Genomic DNA, 18,982 nt, shown 5'->3' on the forward strand with positions numbered 1-18,982 from the left:
TAGTGAAGATGCATGTCTGAAACTGCGTGTGGATCAGAGAAAATTCTTCAAGTTCTAGTTTTCAAAATTCACTCAAGCGGTTTGTTGTCTGAACTGTAAAAAAAGAAACCAGTTCAAATGCATCATTAAAAGCTCAAATTTAAAGTTCCTGGAGATGATGAGGGTATATAAACATCTCACTGGAAGGATGAAACAACTGACAAACAATCCAGGAATACTTGATCACAGCTCTTCACAGACCGTTTGAGCCTTTTCCGTAGAAGGCACCAAGCACCACCAGGTCGGCTGTGTCGGCCATCGCCCCCTCATTCAAATAATCCTTCTTGACTTTCAGCCAGTGTCGTTTCCCCGGCTCATAGGTTCCCTGAGACACAGAACAAGCAGAGAAGAAGCCCAGCGTGATCATTTTACCCTTTCAGCTACAGCTAAAACCAGGATAATAAAGACATGAAAGAAAAGACGCTTTGTTACATTAAATCTGATGAAACTCGTCCTGTTTATTTTATTACTTTCTGCAGGGTCAGAAGTTTCCATTCATTCATTCATCTTCTATACCGCAGTCTACGGGCGAGAGGCACCCGTAGACTGCTGGAGTCTACGGGCGCAACAGCTAAAACGCACTGCTCGTGTGGCATCATGGGAAAAACTAAAAGAAATCTGCCAAGATTTCAGGAAGTCTTGTGAACCTCCACAAGTCTGGTTTATATTGGATCTAATTTAGTTTGTTCTTACACCAAACGTCCAGCCATCATAGCGTTCAGGAAGCAGATGGGTTCTGTGTCTCAGAGATGAAGTGTTTCGGTACTAATTGTGTGAACCGCCCCAGAACCAAAGCAAAATTAGTTGTAAAGAGGCTGGTTGAAGCTGCCAGGAGAGTTTCATCCATTGTGAAACGAGTCCTGTACCGACACTCGGAGACAAAGAAGCCATTACTCCAAACGCAATATAAAAAGTCAGCTTCCTTGGAGATGCCCTCAGGGTCAAAGACTGTAACTTTTGGAGGCATGTCCTGATATTCATTTGGGCAAAATGACCATCATCATAATAAGGAGGAAAAATGACACCACCATCCCAACTGTGAAGTACGGTGGTGGCAGCATCATGCTGCTGGGGAGGGATTTTTGCACTTAACAGAGTAGATAACATCATTATGAAAGAACATCATAGAGATATCAGCCAGAGAGTTAAAGCTTGAACACAAATGGGTCTTCAAACAAAAAAAGATCATTAATATATCACTGAATTGGCTACAGAGTGGCAGAAGGACAACAAAGTGACAAAGCCCTGACCTCAGGACCATAGAACATCTATAGTCACAGCTGAAAAGCAAAGCGGCCTACAAACCTGACCCACTTATACCGGTTCTGTCAGGAGGAATGGACCAAAATTCCAGGAAACTGTTGTGAGGAGCTTGTGAAAGGAGACCCAAAACATTTACGTTATACAAGTTCTACAACATACTACAGAAATGTATGTAGACTTCTGAATTTGAAGAAAGTTAAAAAACAAAAACATGTTATTATTCAGTCACTTAGCAGACAGACATCATTTAGGTTTCCCCGGCAGACCTGAAACGGGATAAAAACTGCAGGGTTCAGCTGGATCTTTGAAGAATAACAAATCCATGACGTTGACAGACATTTCTCCCCACTGACCTTTAAGTCTTTCAGCACCAGGCCTTCAAGTCCTTCTCTGATGACACGAGTAATCATCTCAGCCAGGTCTGTTGCCCTCTAATCGGTCCACACACACACACACACACACAGGGAATACATCTGCAGATCAGAACGGGTTTAAAAAGAGACGGAACCGAAAGCCTGACAGAGCACCTACCGTGACATGCTTCATCTCTGAGAAGAGGATCCTGTTTGGGACTTCCACCATGTTGTCATGCAGGAACTTTCTGCGTTCACAGAGCGGCCTGGAGAACATCGAGCCAACAGAGGAGTGTTAGCCAACTTGGAAGCATGCTTGAATTATTCATTTGTGTGTGGGATTCACAAACTGCAGATTACAACCAAATTAATTCCCTCGTGCTCCACTGCTACTGAGAGAAGCCCACATGGTTCCCTCCTAATGTCTTTTATTTAAAATTCAAAATTCTTTTAGATTTACATTTCCTGACTTCTCTGTTTATTTTGGGCCATTTTAATCTTCAGATGTAAATTGTATCCCACAAGTAGAGGAATAGGAGTGAAAAACAATGTTCAAACCAATAGTTTGCTGAAAGACCTTTCGATTTACTCTCAGCATTCAGTCCTCTGGTAGGGATCGTTTCGCATCTTGACTGGACAATATTTGACTCCTCTACCTGAAAATCCTCCAAATCTCTCAGATGGTGAGGACAGTTGTGGTCCACAGGTATGGGGTAAGAACGCTGTCAAAAACAACGTGTATGTAAAGACGGAAATGTGTGCATATTAGTCAATAGTTGTGCATAAGTAAAATCAAAAAGAGGTATTGTATATTTTCTCTATGAGAATACAAAATAAAATGTTACAGCTTCAAGAAATTACAAACACAAAGTTTAAGTTTAAAGTTGTGGTTTATTCTTTATGAATACAATATGCTATAACAGTTTGTGAATACGATTTATTTTCTTTTTGAATATGAATTTACATCAGCGACTTGGCGTCACGTGATCTCAGGCTCAGAATATAGTGGGTGGAGTTATACAATGATGTACAGTAGGTGGCGCTATGCACCTCTGAATTTGTTGCGAACCGCCAGTAGAAGAAGACGCAGCAGCGCTAGCGACAAGATGACGGACCAAGAGCATATATTAACAACATTAAGACATATATAAACTTTTTAACATTACTTGGCTTTGTACCGTAGTTTACTGGTTCGTTCTTTTGGCGCTAGTGCTGCTGCTTCTTCTTCTCTTCTTCTGCTGGCGGTTCGCAACAAATTCAGAGGTGCATACTGCCACCTACTGTACATCATTGTATAACTCCACCCACTATATTCTGAGCCTGAGATCACGTGACACCAAGTCGCTGATGTAAATTCATATTCAAAAAGAAAATAAATCGTATTCACAAACTGTTATAGCATATTGTATTCATAAAGAATAAACCACAACTGTAAACTTAAACTTTGTTTTTGTAATTTCTCGAAGCTGTAACATTTTATTTTGTATTCTCATAGAGAAAATATACAATACCTCTTTTTGATTTTACTTATGCACAACTATTGACTAATATGCACACATTTCCGTCTTTACATACACATTGTTTTTGACAGCGTTCTTACCCCATACACCGGCCTCTTCAGGTGACCCCGCAGATTTTTTTCTGCAGACTGGCTGGGCCTTTGTGAAATAATTATGTCCTGGTGAACTTGTTCTGTTGTTAATGCGGATGTGCTCTTAGTAAAACATGATGAAAAAATGAAATCCCTCTTCATCTGCAGCCTTTTGTCAAACATTTGAAGGTTAAGGGTCAAAACCCACTAATGTTTGTAACCAATCATGATTTTACGGACGTTGACATCTGAGAAAAAATAACCCCATATCATGATGCTGCCACCACCATGTTTCTCTGTAGGGACCGTACACTGGTGGGCACGGTCCCGCTAATCTGCTGACAGCTAATAGCGGAACAAATTTTTCGATGAGTGGATTAGCATTTTAGCTATCATTGGAAACAGTTTCTGAACCGTTTAGCTTCCGCCGAATTATGTCTCCCCAACTTTAGGTCCGCTAAGAAAATTCACAAGTTTGATCCTTTCTGTTGTGAGCTTGTCCTGAAGAGTCCGTCAGGCATGCTCTTGGCTTAATACGTTAACCAAGACATGACATCATTTTACAACGCAGCAGCTAGCTAAAGGCAGTTTTCAATCGCAGTTTCAAAGTGTTCAGTTATTTATAAAGTTATGGAAGGTAACTGAGAGACAGTTGTCTTAGCGGTTAGCATTAGCTTCCGCTAATTTTCTTTCATCTGTTAGCGAAGCTGATATTTTAAAAAGTGGAATATGGGCTGGCGAAGCTAACATTTTGGTTAGCTGTGGCCACCACTAGTACTGCCCTCATTGGGTGATGCTCAGTGGTGTTTCTGGAGTTGCAGCCAAAGGGTTCAGGTTTGGTTTATCAGACAAGTTCTCCAACAAGGTTTTAGGAGATTATAGTCAGACCTGGACGTCTTCTTTAGAAACAAAAGATTCTGCCTTGCATCCTTACTTCTTAGTCCAAACATACGGGGCATACAGGAGATTTCTGTTACCCGTAGGATGAGACTGAAGGATGAAATACTTTCGCATGGTGGCTGTAAGGATTAGTTTAAGGTTGTGCACGTTGAAAGCTTTCTCTTCTTATCTTTACCTGTCAAGACACTGCAATGTGAATTAGCTGAAACTATAATCCGGTACAGCGGATAAATTACTGACATTTACGTCGTGCATTTTTTAAAATAAAGTCTCCAACAGATTAAAAAGGCGGAACGAGTTTTGAAGAATCATCACGCTCTCATTTTGTGTGTTTTGAGAAATGGAAAAACTGCCTCAACCGTGATGTTTAACTTCACTCAAACAGATTTCTTTCACACACTTACATGCGAAAAAGGTAAATATGCTATTTCTGAGCTGCTGCTATGCTTCTGAACAGTCTTTCTACAAACATACTAGTGCTGAAACCAACGCGCCCCAACTTTATGATCTGATCTAAGTAAAACAGCTTCTCAAAGAAACGGATGTTGAAGAACTGTTTAATAAAGATGAGGGAGTCATTTTTATTCAGTTAAATACTAAAATTATTTCATGGTAAAGAGCAAGGATAAGAGATTACCTTTCCATCAGACTCACACCGTTGAAGTAGATGCAGTCGAAAACAAAAAGGCACACGTTGGCATCTTGAAAGGCAGCTTTCTGCAGGGAGAGAGAGAAGTCTGAAGAGTTACAACAAAGACTGAATCAATAAAGAAAAAAAGAGCAGGGAGAGGTCATTACCTTGTGGACACCCAGAGTCCCGAAAGGCAGCGGTTTGCTGGTCTTTGTGTCAATTAGGAGGACCTCAGCATCCAGAATCATGCTGTGGCCGCCGGGGAAAGCCTGAGGGATGTACTCTTTGAAGTGGGCCACCTGAAACGCACAGCAACACGTCTTTTATTCAGGGTACGAGAAAACTCCAAAACATTTCCACAGACAGGTTTGATAATAAACATAACTGGTTCCCAGATTTTAAGGCATAAAGAGAATTTAAGAAGAAAACAAAACGACTCAAAACGATTTCCTTTATAGCGTCAGTCGGGGTACGAGGCGATCTTTCAGGAGATGCCAGGGAACAGGCTGGCGTTTCCTCTGGCTGTATGGAGATGAGATAAACGCAGTGTAACCCCTTCCCACCTGCTGCTGGACACTGCTTGTCAGCTGGCTGAACGAAAGCACCTATGCTTTTCCCTCACAAGAAAGAAATGATGCTGTTTGTATTGATTTCTAGTCACAAACACAACCGCTGAGGTCTGGAACCTAAAGGAGTGCCACCTTTACTCTATTTATAGTCAATTAAAATAATCAAAAAGCAATACCTAAATGTCAGATAACATCTTTATTATAATCAACATGTTAGCAGCAGTAGGAATAATAGTTGCTTTTTAAATAAAATTCAATTCATTCCAGGCTGAGCTGGACTGTTAGCAAACAAAATTAATGAAATAAAAAATTACATAAAGCTAAAACCTGATCATCCTTTTCTCACTGGGAATAATAGTCAGGTCTACGGTCTCTAATAAGAATAATTTAAAAATTACAGGAAACTGTTGTAATTACACTCCAGTCTAACCCTCACTTCATTCTAACCTTTCATTAACATAAACTGGCTAATTACAGACCCCAAGGAGCTTAATCAGCCCTGTGGATGATATGTTGAATTGGTAAGGAGCCTGCAGAGAACCAAAACCGCTCCTTAGACACCAAAGGGTCCAAATTCAAGGTTTCATAAGCCCTTTTTTTAAGTTATTCTTTTCACTGCACTTTCATGCATTTAATCCACACAGCAGCTCCATCTAGTGGACAGAGAGCACACAAGCAAGATGACTAACTAGTTACTGCTGCACATTTAGGTATTGTGATGTCACGCTGTGAAAGCAAATACGGGGAAAAAATAACGACAGCAGGAAATATGTGAACTTCCTGCTGTGAAAATACCTTTGAAGCTGCTGGTCCTGCAAGGACAAACCTAAAAACGTTCCACTGTGACGTGCAACGTTAGACTAATGCGTAAATAGATTTTATGGCTGTGGGCATTTACACTGATGCTGCATAAACGGGTTTGATAAGACCGACCTTGTGGGGCAGCACTGGCTTGAGGCTGCGGCTGAAGTAGCTGAAGGTGTTTCCGTTCTTGTGGACCTGCACGCGCTCTCCATCATACTTGATCTCGGAGTACATCCCGTTGGGACATTTCTTCATGGCGTGCTCAATGGATTTACATGCCTCAGCCTGAAATCACAGAGGAAAACGTGCTTATGAAACTTAGGAAAGAACCAAATGCTTATGTCAAGTTCAGGTGACGTTCTTTTCAACCAGGTTGACGATGTGTTTTCTTGCGATTTTATGTGACAGACCAACACGAAGAACATAATTGTAAAGTAAAAGGAAAACAATTCATGGTTTTTTAATAGTTGAGAAATAAAAATCTGAGAAGTGTGGCATCCATTTCTATTCAGCCCCCTTTCCTCTTATACCTCTAAATAAAATCCAGTACAATCAATGTCTTCTCAAGTCACACATTTGGTGTTTTGGAAAGTTTTGCTGCTACACCAATAAACACAATTGTTTTGCAGCAATAAAATAATTGCAGTAGTACCTTTATCAAAAATGGGTGTTTCAGCACATTTTCAGCAATGTTCTGATTAAACAAAATAAAGTCTAGACTGGGTTACAGCTGCAGGGAATGTTATATTATGTAGTTAAAGGTCTGCTGTGTGTCTGAACAAATAGTTTGAACTTCAGACCATTACATTTTCTTTATGTTTTGGTGGCACTAGAAACCTTCATTTTCTTATTTTCTGACAGTGAGCTGACAGGAAAGAGAAGGAGAGAGGGGAAAAAATATGCAGCAAAGGTCAACAGACCGAGACTCGAACCTGTGACGTCTGCGTTGAGGACTAAGGCCTCCGAAGATGAGTTGCATGTTTTATCCCCTCCACACACCACACCATCATATTTTATGCTGAACTGATCCTTTAGTAAGGAATGATCCTGATCCAGGATCAAGCTGCAGGAGCTTCCAGTTGAAGGACAGTTATAGAATCATATTCCTCAGCATCCTGAGGAGTTTAGCATCTGCAGGGAAACCAGTCCTGCCGCTGGTCGGTCTCAATGCCCTTACAGAGCGACTTGGACCTGCCTGTGTTTTACTGATAAAAAACGAAATCTTTGCACTCATATTAATAAAAAGAGAATGCCTTAAAAACATCTGGAAACTGTATGTCTCTACAGCCAACAGATCTTTTGCAAAGAAACTGAACAATCCACTCTTTCCAAAACGAAATGCACAAATAAATTGGCACCATGGTCATGACCCTGTTTGCAATGGAGATCAATATCCACTGAGCTCCCTGTGGAGTAAGGCTGCTACCTGACGAGAAGCGTACACACCCCCAAATTGCACAGAGGCAGGTTCCTAAGAGACCAAAGAAAGTTGTGTGTCTTCATGCTACAATTCAAATACAACATTTATTTGCGATGCTGTCATGGAGACCTGGCATCATATTCAGAGATAAGGAGGACGAAAAGGAGGAGCTCAGTATTTATGTTACAATCGTACTATCATCCCAGCAAAAAACGGCAGATTGCTTTGAGAAGTGTTGAAGCATCAAGGTTGGAGTAGAAAGCTTTTTAAAACAAAAATAGTTGTTTTACAAACAATGCACTTCCACAGTCTCGATGAAATTGTTGGGCAGAATAAAAACACATTAAATCTGAAGCAAATTGTGCTTATAGGGCTGAAACCCTTCCTCGGATAAGTTCAATTCTGTTTAACTATTCAGAACACTGTGTTCTGGTCGGGTGGTTAAATGTGTTGCATGATGCTCTCATTTACGTTAATAAGAGCCCACGCTGCTGATTCATGGATACAAAGTCCAGTTATCAGCTATGGAGGGAGATGGCGAGGTTCAAAAAGAAGCGCAGAGAAAAACTGTTGTGTGTGTGCAGCAAAACTGAATCAGCATTGGTCCTCGATCCTGCAACACCTCAGCATGAAAGATCCGCTGCAGCGCCGGAACGCCTGCCTTTTATACATGTTGATATACAAAAAAAAATTTTATGTCTGAATTTAAGTTTGCTGTTTATTATAATCAATTATTTTTTTATTTCTCCTCTGTCTTGCACTTAAAAAAATAAGAATAGTGTAACACTTCAGTACTACAATGGTTCCATTTTACCTTGATAACATTTAGCTTTTTGATGCTAAAAAAAAACTAATAATCCAGAATACAACAAGAAACTGGCACTTTATGCACTTTCAATTTTCATTTTCACTACAGAGGCAGCTAGCACTGTATTGATGTTGAGTCAACCAGAAAAGCAAGAGCTTCTGACATGTTTTTTTAGTTGCAGATGCATGCTTTGATACAAATGTTCAAGTGTTCACTAAGGACATGCTGTGTTATTACTTTTTAGGCAATAAAATGTCAAATTACTTATTAAAAAGAAGGAATAAAAGTCTTGTTTACTTGTATTTCTCTTTCAAGTCTTTCTATTACTCATAAAATAAGTTTAAGTAGTAAAATCTGCAGAATGTAACCATTTTTAATCCAGTTAATCATCAGAATAAACTACATAATACTGGATTACTTAAATAATCGTTAGCTGCCGCTCTAGCTGTGCTACCGAATAATATAAAATAGCCCAGGCAGATGGTCATCTCATCATTTTATCACAGTTTGGACACCAGAGGGCGCTACATTTTCATGAGCTGCTGGATACTGCATGGAGATCATTTTATTAGTCATTTACATTAAGTTCTGCTTTATAATATTACGAAGAACTCCACTTCAGTACTGTAAAAGTTGAAATAAATGACCGTCAGTCAACAAGCTTGTGACATGAGTCTTGTTGGATATCTGAGCTCTTTTCTAGGCAGAAATGTGAATTAGTTGGTTTCCTGGCATGAACACAGCAGCTAATTTTCAATAAGGTAGGGTCGCCTGATTTATCCCTTCCAAAAGCAGGTTTGATGATTGTTTGTGATCATTGTCCAACAGGAACATCCAAGTTTCTAAATACCCCACCCAAGTGGTCACCATCTGAAGGAAGGAACTTTGTTAGAATACTCAGGAATGATCCAGGAATCACCAAGGGTCAATCCTGCCATCATCTGAAACCTGCACTGTCCACAGTAAGGACAGTTTTACATGACCATGAACCAGGAGAGTCCAGACAAAAATATTAACACCTTTAACGCTAACTGAAATCTACAGTTGCAGACAACAACAAATCAAATGCCTTCAGGAGAGAAGATTAATGATCAGAATGACCAAGACTGAGCTCTTTGACCACAGTGAAGTGAGGAATGTTTGGAAAGGTCAAGGTGAGACATTGAAACCTAACTGCCATGCATGTTGGCGGCACCATCATGGTGTGGCAATACAACACTTAACGAGGAAGACTCTTCCTTGAATCACCCCTCCTTTGTTTCTCCTTCAGACCTACGACCCATCCTTAAGCTGGTGAAGAGAAGAAGTCAACGTCAAAGTAATTTCGTAGGTGTATTTAGAGGTCTGGGCAGGGTGAGGCATAGTTTAAAGTGATTTAGAATCACCAGTAGTTAATCCAAGGTGACCAACCTGTTGTATGCAATATTAATTGAAGTGTTTTATGCTGAGCTGTTTTGATTTGCTGTGCAAGTGTTGCTGAATCATGGACCGTGGATGCGATCAGCAAGGTGCATGTTCATGTTTCTGTCCAGCTGATCCCAAATCAGCCAGGAGTTAGAAGTTGGACTTTTAAAAGTTTTTCATTCAAAGCAGCTGCGGTCTGGACCTCGTGGCCCGATCACTCCTTTGTCCCAGTTTTATTACTGGAGTTTTTCCACCGAGTTCCCGCCTCAGAGTTTTATGACCTTTTCTTCGAGATTTGGGGCAACCAGCTTTTAGTGGCTAAGGGCACGGCCCACCATCTACCAGCTGACCGTCGAGACATCAGAACACCAGGAGGACTTCACTTTCCAAGTAAACCCAAATTACACATTTTGTCCTTAACTGCTGGTTTGATAAACACTCAATGCGCATTTGTTTCATTTTATTACTATTTTTAGATAGTCATTTAAATTCCTTTTTGTAGAATAGTGCAGGTTTAGTTAGGTGAAGATTTTTGAACCAAAATAGTAATTATATCAGGGCTATATGGTCTCAATAAATGTTCACATTTATAAAGAGAAGCGTTTGTGATTATTTCGTGCAAGAGTGATTTATCTGTCAAAAATAAGGTCAAAGTTCCCCCACCGAATGGTGGAGCAGCTGAATAAGCTGTGGCATTTAGTGTGGTTTTGGTTATTTATGACCAATTATTAATGATAATTAACTAATTGTAATTATTAAGAGCTTTGAGTCCATAATCACAACACCAGAGGACATCTCTGATTTCTATTTGTAAGCAATGATTTTTGGTTAAAAATATTTTTTTTGAATTATGATTTTTAATTATAATTTATGATAAATATTCATTAATCAATTATCATAATCCTTACAGTGTATGAATGTATATTTAGGGTCTGAGTGGATTAGAGAAAATCTACCTATAATTGCTACTTTTGCACTAGAGCTGCACGATATCAAAAAACCAGGCGATATTCGATCATATTGGTGAATGTTGCAATAATAAGACTTCTGATTAATAAAAAGTGTTCATGTCTTTCTGCTTTGGGTTCATAGCAAACACAGACCCCAGATATTGAGTCATCTATCCAGCTACTGTAAAAAAAAAAAAAAATCATTAAATCCATCTCAGCAAACAGTTTTTATTGAAAAAGATGTCTGACGTTTCTGCAATGAAACAACTGAGCTGTAGTTTCTTAATGAATTGACCACCTTACCATCTCTCTATGCTGCATTTAAGTGCCCCCATCATTACAGAGCCTGAATGCATGGTTCTGAACTAATAAATCAACATGTATTGCAGTAATAAATGAAACTGACTTGATCCTAATCTTGATTTCCGAGTTAGACTCAAGCTATAACAAAGGGGAGCTATCAGCACCATTTGAACAAGAGCATTTCATTTCCTCTGCAAGTCAGATCGTCACATTTCATCATCTTTATGTCCTTATTTTTGAAAAGACACCACAATAAGGCAACATTTAGTGCTCATCGGTGAAAGTCAGTTTCTAATTTTTTAGACCCTTATTCACACAAAAACGAGCGTAGGTGTGTCTGCAACGGTATTTTGTTGTTTAGGTGTTGCGTTGACACAATGATTAGCTGTTTTTGGTGTTTTTCTGTGGCATGGTCATAGCGCCACCAATGGGCCCGGCTTACACACTACAGTGTTTTTTTCCAAACCGTTTTAGGCACGATATCGTTTTCGTCTCCGTGTGAAGAGTCTTAGTCCATTTCCACAGACGACCCACGAAACACTCTTTGGAGTGAAGGGCCCGGCTTTCACGTGGCTACCAAATGTACAACAAATTGAGAAAATAAAATTAATAGCTGATGGAATTATAATTCTCAATGAAACTGTGTGCATCTTGTGTAAGAGGTCAAAAATGTCAGACGTGAGAAAGAATGAAGCAGAAATATTCACTAAGCAGGATGGTCTAGTGGCAGGACTCACCAACATCGGCTGGACGGGGGTCATGAGTAAAGCCTCCACGGTGAGGAGCTTCCTGGGTCCAGACCCGTTGGAGGCCTCCTGCTGGTTTCTCAGGACTCTCTCAATCACATCGCCCAGATTACGGGAGGCCTTGAAGGCCTCGTACGCATTTGGATCGACAGCATCCAAGCTGAATGAAGAAGCAGTGACACAGAATGAACCATTTATGAACAGAATCTGCAAGTGTTGACACAACACAGAGGCGCACAGAGGCAAACACGTACACATGTTTGGCGCCAGCGTTCATCTTCAGGTCGTGCTTAATTAGTCTGATGGTGCATTTCAGGTCATTGCTGGTGCATCTGAGAATAAGAAACAGCAGATTATAACAGAAGGTAGCTGTGAGGCCAATAAACAAGCTAAGCCTTTTAGAAAGCAGATCAAAGTTTATGTGCATAAGGTTTTAAAATAAATACAGCACCCTGTGCACTCATTGGCTACCCTGGTAAAGACATAAAATAAATATATCTTCAACTGCAGAAGCTTTTCGTTTTCTTTTTACTAAATAACTGGTGCCACAATTTTTACCACCAACAACAATTCATAAAACAGATCTCCAACACATTTTATAAATATAAACTATACTTTTAAAAAGTAAAAAAGGATCTAGAAACTTTAAATTAATAATTCAAGACTTTGGGTTCTCTGTTATAAAAATGTGAAAGAGGAGTCGTTTCTTTTCACAATCAGAAAGACAGGAGAACATTAAGTAAGTTGGGTGTGTCATAGCAACGATTAAACGAGACTTGATGGGGACAAACGTTTATTTTGCCAACATGCACGGTGGCATCGTTGATCTGAACACCGCGGTCACAGATCTGCTCTGTGCTCGCCATGGAGGACTGCTAGCTGGAGAGAGGCGCCAAAACCAAAAGCAGCCACTTGGGTTTATAATTTAATTTTGCTAGCATTGCAGCAGATTACGAGCGAGATTAGGGGCAGTCGCTCCAAGCAGAACAGAAGTCTCTGAGGTGGAATAAAAGGTTTGTCTGAGGAAAAAAAAAGTGGTTTGAGTTTGTGGTTGTTAGACTGTGCCAACAAGGTCTTTACATGTAATGCTAATTAAACTTTTGTTTAAATCAACCAGTGCAACTACAGCCAAATGTTCTACAAAATAAAATCTGCAAAAAAAAACAAAGATATGTTGGCCCAACAGCCATGGGAACAGGTTACATTTAGAGTAAACAGACTGGGTAGGAAATCCAACACCACAGGCCTTAAACTGCAGGTAAATACTTGTTAAAGAGCAAAGAAACCTATGCCCCTTTTCCACTGGCTCGATTTGGCCCTACTCGACTCCAGTCGGTTCGCTATGAGAGCGTTTCCACAAACATTCCCCCCAAAACACACAAAACAATACCACCATGAAACAAGTTTGGTTCGGACATTCATTGACGGTCCTTAGGTGAACCAGCGTCTGCAGGAGGGGGGAGCGGGCAGAGAGCAGCTGCCCATAATCAGACTGCCTTAATCGGACCAAACAGGAGGACGAGCCCGCTGAATCTGCAGAGCACGAATATGCAATCGCCAACCTAAAACTAACTTCAAAGATCACAAGTCAGCGGTTTTGCGCTTTTAAGTCCTTGTCTTCGTTATTGCCATGGCTCCTGCCGCAGCCCCTCACATCAGAACTCCTGAGCCTTATTTTATAAGTTCTGGCTGGGCTGTGGTCCAGATGATTATCCTAGTGGATTACTTTATACATGAAAAAAAAAATAAATAACACATTCTTGCATATACATCAGTACAAACGTTATTAGTATTTCATTTATTTATCTTTCTATTTTCTATTTATTTTTAATCATTTCACGCAGATTAATGTGACAATGTAACACGGTAACGTTAATAGCAGCACAGCGCCCTACACTCATGGCTGGAGGCGGGGCTTCAGTCGCCATAGCTTCAGCCGTTGGCGGGTCAGTGGAAACACAAATGGTACCGCACCGAGTAGAGCGAAACCGAGTGGTGCAGAGCCGCACCGGCTAAAACGAGCCAGTGGAAAAGGGGCACTAGTGAATCTTGTGCAGGCAATTTCATTAATCATTTCCTTTCAGTTTTCTGTTTCTTCTTATACATGATTTTATACAGGGCTTTAATGAACTGTGAGCTTTGGTCCGATAAAAGAAGTTGAGCTTTTCAGCAACAAACACTCTGGGTGGGGTGTGGTGTGAAACAAAGGATGAACACATGAAATGCCCACTGTCAAGTACGTAGAAGGACCTGTGATGCTGTGGGCCTGTTTCTCTTTAAAAGGATCTGGAAATGAGTGGATGTCATAATTAACTCTTTGAACTACTAGGACAGTTTAAATACAAATCTGGTGTTCTCTGGCCGAAACCTGAAAGTGGGCTGTTATCGGGCCTTTTGACAGGATAATAATCCCAGAAATGGTTCGGCAGAGACAAAAATCAACCTTCTTCCAAAGCTGTGTCAGTACCCCAGACCTAAACACTATAGAAAACCTGCAGGATGAGCTGAAGAGAAGAGAACATCAGAGAGGACCCAGGACCTCTGGATGTTGAAGGACAAACCTAAAGGCTGTCCTATTGATAAAGGCAGGGCAGGTTTTTGGAAAGTATTAACATGCCCATACATTCTGTACATCTTTAACTTCACTGCAATTACTTTGAGTTTACATCTTTCAAAACTATATTAATGATGGATAAACCTAGTCTGCATGTTTTCTGTCGTGTGGGCTAAAAGTCAAATAACTGTCGTTATAATAAATGTATAAGTGAGTGTCTGACATGCCTTTGGCATACAACGAAAGCAGGAAAAAAGCTGTACGGATGCCAACAACAACAACGAGCAGAAAGAAAACATTGTGTCCATCCCGAGCACAGCAGAAAACCGTTCTTTTACCGGGTGATCTGGTCTGACCGATGGAAAACTGAGTGTGGAGTGCGTTACTTTTTGGCGATGCTCTCCAGCTCGCTCTGCTGCTCGTCCTCCTTTGTTAGCTGAGCAAGGCGGGTCAAGGACGCATCTACTTCTTGGATTGTAAGGAGGCTCTTGGCAGCAGGAGGAAAAGATTTACTGTCCTCGAAGAAGATCCTCACGGTCTCGGACACGTCGCCCTTCGAGGAAAAAAAAACCAAGAATTAGTTGTTCAAATAGGGATGGCCAACCGCCTCCAGAAACATAAAAAGGCAACAAGATAGAAGCAAACACCGGTTGTTAATATTAGCCCAGTTTTACCTATAGGGTCGATACAGATATGATTAAAAATGACTAATATCAGCCAACACCAATGTTAGTGCAGATACATCATGCATCACTAGTTCAAAAGCTGCTTTTACAGGCATGAACATCCATCATTATTAGTGACGGTCTCAGGTGACGGCAACTTGCCCTAAAACACTGAGGACACCTCTAAAGGTTTTATAAAGGCATCACAATCACAAAAGTTGGCTAAAAGCCTAATATTATGTTCTGATGTACAGGGGTTGGACAATGAAACTGAAACACCTGTCATTTTAGTGTGGGAGGTTTCATGGCTAAATTGGACCAGTCTGGTAGCCAGTCTTCATTGATTGCACATTGCACCAGTAAGAGCAGAGTGTGAAGGTTCAATTAGCAGGGTAAGAGCACAGTTTTGCTCAAAATATTGAAATGCACACAACATTATGGGTGACATACCAGAGTTCAAAAGAGGACAAATTGTTGGTGCACGTCTTGCTGGCACATCTGTGACCAAGACAGCAAGTCTTTGTGATGTATCAAGAGCCACGGTATCCATGGTAATGTCAGCATACCACCAAGAAGGACGAACCACATCCAACAGGATTAACTGTGGACGCAAGAGGAAGCTGTCTGAAAGGGATGTTCGGGTGCTAACCCGTATTGTATCCAAAAAACATAAAACCACGGCTGCTCAAATCACGGCAGAATTAAATGTGCACCTCAACTCTCCTGTTTCCACCAGAACTGTCCGTCTGGAGCTCCACAGGGTCAATATACACGGCTGGGCTGCTATAGCCAAACCTTTGGTCACTCATGCCAATGCCAAACGTTGGTTTCAATGGTGCAAGGAGCGCAAATCTTGGGCTGTGGACAATATGAAACATGTATTGTTCTCTGATGAGTCCACCTTTACTGTTTTCCCCACATCCGGGAGAGTTACGGTGTGGAGAAGCCCCAAAGAAGCGTACCACCCAGACTGTTGCATGCCCAGAGTGAAGCATGGGGGTGGATCAGTGATGGTTTGGGCTGCCATATCATGGCATTCCCTTGGCCCAATACTTGTGCTAGATGGGCCACTGCCAAGGACTACCGAACCATTCTAGAGGACCATGTGCATCCAATGGTTCAAACATTGTATCCTGAAGGCGGTGCCGTGTATCAGGATGACAATGCACCAATACACACAGCAAGACTGGTGAAAGATTGGTTTGATGAACATGAAAGTGAAGTTGAACATCTCCCATGGCCTGCACAGTCACCAGATCTAAATATTATTGAGCCACTTTGGGGTGTTTTGGAGGAGCAAATCAGGAAACGTTTTCCTCCACCTGTATCACGTAGTGACCTGACCACTATCCTGCATGAAGAATGGCTTAAAATCCCTCTGACCACTGTGCAGGACTTGTATATGTCATTCCCAAGACGAATTGACGCTGTATTGGCCGCAAAAGGAGGCCCTACACCATACTAATAAATTATTGTGGTCTAAAACCAGGTGTTTCAGTTTCATTGTCCAAACCCTGTATCTATGAGAGCTGGTGGACAACAGACCTTCTCCAGATCCCGCACCATATCTTCGTGGTTGGATCTGAAGGTGCGGCTGAACAGTTTTACTATCTGCTTATCATTCAGGTTGTAAACACTTTTAACCACTCCTGGCAGGAGCAGTTTTACCGTCAGGTAAAGATCTCCATGGAACTTATCTGAGGTAGGATGGAAGAGAATAAGTCAGAAAAACCAAGAACAGGATGAGATGTCACAATATAAACAAAGAACAACAAGAAAATGACACCTCCTCCTGTGCCCTTCTTCAGGAACTTCTCTATAATCTGTGTCTTGGTGTTGTAGCTGTTGTTCTCAGCCACCATTGCACAGAGCTTGCGAAACTCCCTGAGGAGGCAGTCCTTGTGCTGAGGGTCACAAAGCTGAGCGGACAAGGGGCTGCCTCCGCTGGCTTTGGCTGGGGAAAGTGATGGTCCAGGGCTGCTGGAGCTGCCGGCCTTCGCAGCTGACAAGACAGAGGGAAGCAGGGCGGTAAAAACTCATTTCCACTCTTATCTTTCAGACAAATTTGCAGCAGATTCTGAAAACTTTATACATTTTTCCTCCAGTTAAACTAAGTGTGCTTTTATCACTACCCTACACCAAACACTAAAGTTGCGGCCAAAGATTTGAGACTGAGAGAAATCATGGGTTTCTTACCAACTCCTGCTTCTGTTTTTAATGGTGGTAATTTGCATAGAAGCAGACTTATCAGACTGATCCACAAAAACTTTACACAGCTTTACTGTTGCCATAAAATTCACCTCCTAGTGGCATAATTTCAATGATCTTATGGTCGGCTAAGAAGGACGTTTTACTGAGGACAGGGCAGCTGGTTAAGAATTAGAAGAACACAATGACTGGCTTAAAATCCTTCTTTAGTCAACTATGGTTACCTCCAACAAAGCGTGCGGTCGTCGTCAGTAAAGTAGTGCCAGGAAGAGCGCATACAAATCCAACACTTATCAAATCATCAATAACATCTAGGAGACAGCTTCAGGGAGCTGAAAAAAGCTCAGAAACTGTCTCCTAAAGAGGGTTTAACCAAGGGATCAGAATGCCACCAGTGCAGAGCTTGCTTAGGAATGGCATAACTTTTCTCCCTTCAAACGGTTTGGGTCATTTGGAAAAAACATTTTGTGGAGGAAAAAGGTGAGTGCTATGTTTGGGGTTTTCTCTTCTTCAAGGGAGTGGGCTCAGTCACAGTTCTACCAACAAACACCATCATGGAGAAGGAATTGGATCAAAACATCACAGGGAACTTGTTGATGAACAATCCTTTTTCCAGTACTATGGAGCAACATGTAACATAGTCAAAATGATAACCAAGTAGCTCAGATATCAAAACATTGAACACTTGGGTCCATGGCCCTAAACTACCCAGATCATATTACCTTTTGTGCCACATTGTTAGTCCTCAAACAGTGAAAGGACAGAAAAAAACTGCAACAACCTCTACAGACTGGTAAAGCAAGAATTGGTTGCCATCGGTCAGAACAGAAAAAAAAACATTCATACAAGAAATATAAACAGCTTCCATAAACGTCCATAAAGTGTGTTTTTCAAAAAGAAGCCTTTGAAACTAATGAAATGTACTCGTACTCGTTGTCTTCATCTTATCCGGAGCAAGGTTGTGACCCTATCCCCAGACAAGTCCTCTAGCTCCTCCAGGGGCAGCCCAAGGCGTTCCTAGGCCCGCCGGGAGACACTGTCCCGCCAGCGTGTCCTGGGCCGTCCCCTGGATCTCATCAAGGTGGGATGTGAAGGGAACATCTCCCGAGGATGGCGTCCAGGGGGCATTCAAAACAGATGCCCAGGCCACCTCAGCCGACTCCTTTCGATGTGGAGGAGCAGTGGCTCTACTACAAGTTTTTCAGGTCATGATCCAAAGTTCATGAGCGCTGGCGAGGGTAAGTAACGTAGACCAATCGGTTCCACGTTCTTACCCCTCCGGCTCAGCTCTCTCTTCACCACAACGTACTGGTGCAGCGTCCGCATTACCGCTGCAGTGGAAACGGTAATTCCACACACCAGAGACACATGATAAATACATATATCCATGTCTATGCAGTTACATAAGTGGATATTAAAGCATGTGCAAAGTAGAGCAGCTTTTAAACAGTGGCTTCATTATCATTACAACTGACTAGTTGTACACTTAAGGTTTTCAAAGGCAGTCTAGTTGGAACTGTATTTAGGGCTGTAGCCTATCTCAGAGCGACACAATGTGAGCTGCCCGTATCCATACAGCTGCTGACCACGCTGGGGTTCCAATAGCAACAAGTGAATTTCAGGTGGCAGATAAATTCGGTATGTTCCAGTCAACCCTGAGCCAAGAAACATCCCTGGCTGTTTTGGATAGAATATCTTTACAAAAGCCCAGTTTTTAAAATCCCTATCTAATATAGCCTAACAGGCAAAAGAACAAATTTCTGCGAGAGGCACT

At 41.4% G+C, this 18,982-nt stretch overlaps 1 protein-coding gene and 1 long non-coding RNA gene across 2 annotated transcripts in view; one reads left to right on the plus strand and one right to left on the minus strand.

Moving 5' to 3' along the window:
* lig3 (ligase III, DNA, ATP-dependent) overlaps window positions 1-18,982 on the minus strand; it is a 28,911-nt gene that overhangs the window by 6,943 nt on the left and 2,986 nt on the right. Inside the window, exons 4-14 of the mRNA XM_047378934.1 lie at window positions 16,787-17,002; window positions 16,546-16,697; window positions 14,722-14,888; window positions 12,036-12,113; window positions 11,773-11,941; window positions 6,280-6,435; window positions 4,945-5,076; window positions 4,784-4,863; window positions 1,834-1,921; window positions 1,656-1,733; window positions 241-364 (exon numbers count right to left, since the gene is read on the minus strand). Of these exons, the coding sequence (XP_047234890.1) occupies window positions 241-364; window positions 1,656-1,733; window positions 1,834-1,921; window positions 4,784-4,863; window positions 4,945-5,076; window positions 6,280-6,435; window positions 11,773-11,941; window positions 12,036-12,113; window positions 14,722-14,888; window positions 16,546-16,697; window positions 16,787-17,002 (1,440 nt within the window). The remainder of the gene's footprint in view (window positions 1-240; window positions 365-1,655; window positions 1,734-1,833; window positions 1,922-4,783; window positions 4,864-4,944; window positions 5,077-6,279; window positions 6,436-11,772; window positions 11,942-12,035; window positions 12,114-14,721; window positions 14,889-16,545; window positions 16,698-16,786; window positions 17,003-18,982) is intronic.
* LOC124876290 lies at window positions 9,039-9,912 on the plus strand. The gene is made up of 3 exons (XR_007040263.1): window positions 9,039-9,340; window positions 9,423-9,532; window positions 9,649-9,912. It is a non-coding gene; the product is annotated as an uncharacterized LOC124876290 (long non-coding RNA).

The sequence above is a fragment of the Girardinichthys multiradiatus genome, chromosome 11, assembly GCF_021462225.1.
Source record: "Girardinichthys multiradiatus isolate DD_20200921_A chromosome 11, DD_fGirMul_XY1, whole genome shotgun sequence".
Taxonomy (NCBI): Eukaryota; Metazoa; Chordata; class Actinopteri; order Cyprinodontiformes; family Goodeidae; genus Girardinichthys; species Girardinichthys multiradiatus.